At 41.7% G+C, this 4726-nt stretch overlaps 1 protein-coding gene across 2 annotated transcripts in view; it reads right to left on the reverse strand.

Moving 5' to 3' along the window:
• Positions 1 to 4726, reverse strand: part of ADAMTS12 (ADAM metallopeptidase with thrombospondin type 1 motif 12) — a 433405-nt gene that overhangs the window by 290458 nt on the left and 138221 nt on the right. For both annotated transcript variants that reach the window (XM_055086520.1, XM_055086519.1), the window contains exon 3: positions 2576 to 2723. In XM_055086520.1, coding sequence (XP_054942495.1) covers positions 2576 to 2723 — 148 coding nt within the window. The remainder of the gene's footprint in view (positions 1 to 2575; positions 2724 to 4726) is intronic.

The following is a 4726-nucleotide window of genomic DNA, read 5'->3' on the forward strand; positions in this document are numbered from 1 at the left end:
TCTTTATTGGAGTATAATTGCTTTACAATGGTGTGTTAGTTTCTGCTTTATAACAAAGTGAATCAGTTATACATATACATATGTTCCCATATCTCTTCCCTCTTGCGTCTCCCTCCCTCCCACCCTCCCTATCCCACCCCTCTCGGTGGTCACAAAGCACAGAGGTGATCTCCCTGTGCTATGCGGCAGCTTCCCACTAGCTATCTATTCTACATTTGGTAGTGTATATATGTCCATGCCACTCTCACACTTCGTCACAGCTTACCCTTCCCCCTCCCCATATCCTCAAGTCCATACTCTCGTAGGTCTGTGTTTTATTCCCATCCTACCCCTCGGTTCTTCATGACATTTTTTTCCCTTAGATTCCATATATGTGTGTTAGCATACGGTATTTGTTTTTCTCCTTCTGACTTACTTCACTGTGTATGACAGACTCCAGGTCTATCCACCTCATTACAAATAACTCAGTTTCATTTCTTTTTATGGCTGAGTAATATTCCATTGTATATATGTGCCACATCTTCTTTATCCATTCATCTGTTGATGGACACTTAGGTTGCTTCCATGTCCTGCCTATTGTAAATAGAGCTGCAATGAACATTGGGGTGCATGTGTCTTTTTGAATTATGGTTGAAAAAGAGGGCTTGCCCTCGACGCCCTCCTTGCAGCTTCACCCTGAGGTGACCTAGAGCTCAGACTCTGGAATTAACCTGGGTTCACATCCCAGCTCCTCCCCTTTTGAGCTCTGTGATTTGGGACAAATGACTTGCTCAGGTTAAGCCTTCTCAACTGAAAAATGGGGATAACCAAGGGATGCGGTGAAGATTAAATGAGTTAATACATGCGAAGCTCTTAGAAAAGGGCGTGGCCCACAGTCTTATCTGTTATTAGACTCTTGCCAGATCTCAGATTTTACGTCTTTTCATTGTCTTAGGGTCTCCGGAGTCAATAGAGCAGTTCAATGAATATTAAAGTTTGCAAAAATAAGCCTGGAAAGTTTGAGGTTAGGAAAAATATGAACGGGTCCCAAAGTTCAAGGTCCCTCACCACATGTCAGCAAGCTGGGGATGCTCTGCTACACAGACGAGTCTGAAGATGGGGTGAGCAGGGTCAGGAGGCAACAGGGGCTCTGTGAAGGGAGATGCTCTCTGGTGAACAGGCTTTGCCTTGGGGGGTCTTTCCAAAACGCTTGCTGCACTGTACCAGTAATACAACCAGATCTAAACATAAACCTCACAATTGGCTTCCTATTTTGATGACTGACCTTAAAGTATCTTTGATAACAGGGAGAACAGAAAAAAAAGGAACACTTTACTGAAAGTCATACAAATAGCTGTGTGACCTTCAAAATTCACCAAAATTCACCCTGAAACTAAATTATCTGGAATGGTACCTCAATCAATCAGACCGACCAGATGATGCATCTCTTCTCTTGGTGCTTTCTGGAAGGAGATTTAGATACTAAGTTATCTAATTTAGGTCAGAGTTTCAATAGCTTACTAAAAGTTAAGGAATTTAAGCAGCTGTCCATTTTTGTATACAGAAAATATAGACTCAAAAATTTCTTATTGCTTACATACTCTGCTAAGATTACAGAAGAAACTCCCAGGAAAGTTACCATCTATCTTAGGGTCTGGATGATGTCTGCAGAGAAATTACTCCTCCCCTTGTCCCTTCTTTCTCCTACTTGGCAAAGCTCAAGTTCTGAGTCCTCTGAAACCCTTATCAGAATCTACTAGCCCTAATTCTTTCCTCATCTATTTTCCCTTTGAGGTCCATGGTTCCTAAATCCTTAAGACACATAAATAATATTAAGGATTCCTTTTGTTAACTGTCTCCCTAGTCCACTATTTTTTTTTCCTCTGAAGAAAGGAGAAACTAAATAATATTTTTTTGAAGTCCCAATTTCCAGTGGCCCTTTATGCATTACTATTATCTCCTACATACACAAGGAAATAACTTGGGTCAATTTAGCTCTGAAAACTACCTGAAACTCTTTAGTACAAGGCAGAGAGGAGCAGTTCAGATCATTCCCAAGGCACGGGGGCAGATAACATACTCTGTAGTGGACTACAAACAAAACGCAGCCAAAAGAACCTTAGTTGAATTCATCATTTGATAACGTGTTGGTATTTCCTCAGTTTCTCTTCACACATCATTATCAGCATCATCAAATATTTAAATCTGTTTTCCATATGCAGATATGACAAGCTGTCTAGTAATATTCCATGCTCATGTATTATAACATTGCTGATACTGCAAAGCATTGTTTGTAATTTAAACTATTTTCCTCCAAGGGATTCAGAAGAAGCTTAAAAAAAATTTACCATTATGAATACCATATAAATATCATCAACTAGTGTGGCAAGGATGTAAGAGATACCTTTTTCCTTTCCCGTTAAGAATACAGAGACTTGAGTACAGAGAAGTCAAGGGTACAAGGGTACATATTTTCTGGCCACAGAATGGGGAAGAGATAACAGATTTGAAGAAGAGCAGGTCTCGTTGTAAAAAAAAAAAAAATAACAGAACAGAACAAACTCCTCCATCCAGTGAGGAGATTAAGTCACAGTACCCTTTAATCCGCAGGTTGGCTCCTTCATCTCCGGGACACCCGGCCTCTGCCTCCTGTACATGACATGTGGGTGGTATACTCCCTCTGCCAGGTGATTTTTGACAGGCTCAATGAAAAAGTCTCCATGTGGCAGATGGAAAAATCCAGTCTGTAAATACATGCAGTACAAAGGTTTTATTTGAATCAATTCTTTACCGAGGCAAAGAAAATTAGTAAAGTGAAAATTATATAGATTATGATGAGCCCTGAAACTCATAAGACCGGTGCTTTCATCGTCTGCCATTTGATCTCACAGAAGAGCTACACGTAAATAATTTAGTGAAATGTCTTCATAGTCATAGTTATTAAATGTTTTGGGGTCATGATCCCTTTGAGACGCTAATGGAAAAAGTGTATATATACACACATATCCAAAGGCAGCGTACAATTTCTCAGGTCCATGGATTCCTTCCATCCTTATAACTCATTGCTGGATATCTATGAGTCTTAAATTAGAAACCAGTGCTTCCCGGTTGCCCTGTTATGGAACTGGTACTTATAATCCATATTTCATTGAAAACTTTTGGGAACATCTACCTGTGAGTGAGTAGCAGTTTGACTTGAAGTGTGTAATGCCATTCTGCTCTCAAGGAAACAAAGAAATATAATGCTAATTTCCTGATCTGAGCCTGAGTTTCCAAGAGTCCAAAGAGGGCACTCTCATTTCACAGATATGTGAATCAGCCATAAGTTGGAGAATGCTGGGCAATAAGTAACTCTCTTTGGAGGTCAGGTCTAGAAGTGGTATAGCCGACAACTCTGTTTTCTCTTTGGGAAAATTTCCTAGTGCCCATTTAAGATGTTTAGAATTTGCTTGGCCAATGATCTCCTAGAATGGACTTAACTCTCAGGATGTGAATTCTCTATTGATGAAAAAGAGGGCTTGCCCTCGACGCCCTCCTTGCAGCTTCACCCTGAGGTGACCTAGAGCTCAGACTCTGGAATTAACCTGGGTTCACATCCCAGCTCCTCCCCTTTTGAGCTCTGTGATTTGGGACAAATGACTTGCTCAGGTTAAGCCTTCTCAACTGAAAAATGGGGATAACCAAGGGATGCGGTGAAGATTAAATGAGTTAATACATGCGAAGCTCTTAGAAAAGGGCGTGGCCCACAGTCTTATCTGTTATTAGACTCTTGCCAGATCTCAGATTTTACGTCTTTTCATTGTCTTAGGGTCTCCGGAGTCAATAGAGCAGTTCAATGAATATTAAAGTTTGCAAAAATAAGCCTGGAAAGTTTGAGGTTAGGAAAAATATGAACGGGTCCCAAAGTTCAAGGTCCCTCACCACATGTCAGCAAGCTGGGGATGCTCTGCTACACAGACGAGTCTGAAGATGGGGTGAGCAGGGTCAGGAGGCAACAGGGGCTCTGTGAAGGGAGATGCTCTCTGGTGAACAGGCTTTGCCTTGGGGGTCTTTCCAAAACGCTTGCTGCACTGTACCAGTAAAACAACCAGATCTAAACACAAACCTCACAATTGGCTTCCTATTTTGATGACTGACCTTAAAGTATCTTTGATAACAGGGAGAACAGAAAAAAAGGAACACTTTACTGAAAGTCATACGAATAGATGCTCTCTGGCGAACAGGCTTTGCCTTGGGGGTCTTTCCAAAACGCTTGCTGCACTGTACCAGTAACACAACCAGATCTAAACACAAACCTCACAATTGGCTTCCTATTTTGATGACTGACCTTAAAGTATCTTTGATAACAGGGAGAACAGAAAAAAAGGAACACTTTACTGAAAGTCATACGAATAGCTGTGTGACCTTCAATGGGTCATCCAACCTGTAAAACGTGGTAATGCCTACCACCTCATAGGGCTGTTAGGAGAAGCAAATGAGCTGAAGCTTATCAAAGTGCCATGCGAACTGCTTTACAAATGCAGGGTGGTATTATTTTAACTATCAACTCCAGAAGCGGTTATATTTGACTTCAAATTTGCTGGCATTTCTTAGGAGACATCACACTTTTTTTCCTCAGCCTCTTTTTATTTATTTTTTGGCGGTACGCGCGCCTCTCACTGTTGTGGCCTCTCCCGTTGCGGAGCACAGGCTCCGGACGCGCAGGCTCAGCGGCCATGGCTCACGGGCCCAGCCGCTCCGCGGCATG

The sequence above is a fragment of the Physeter macrocephalus genome, chromosome 8 (genome assembly GCF_002837175.3).
Source record: "Physeter macrocephalus isolate SW-GA chromosome 8, ASM283717v5, whole genome shotgun sequence".
Taxonomy (NCBI): Eukaryota; Metazoa; Chordata; class Mammalia; order Artiodactyla; family Physeteridae; genus Physeter; species Physeter macrocephalus.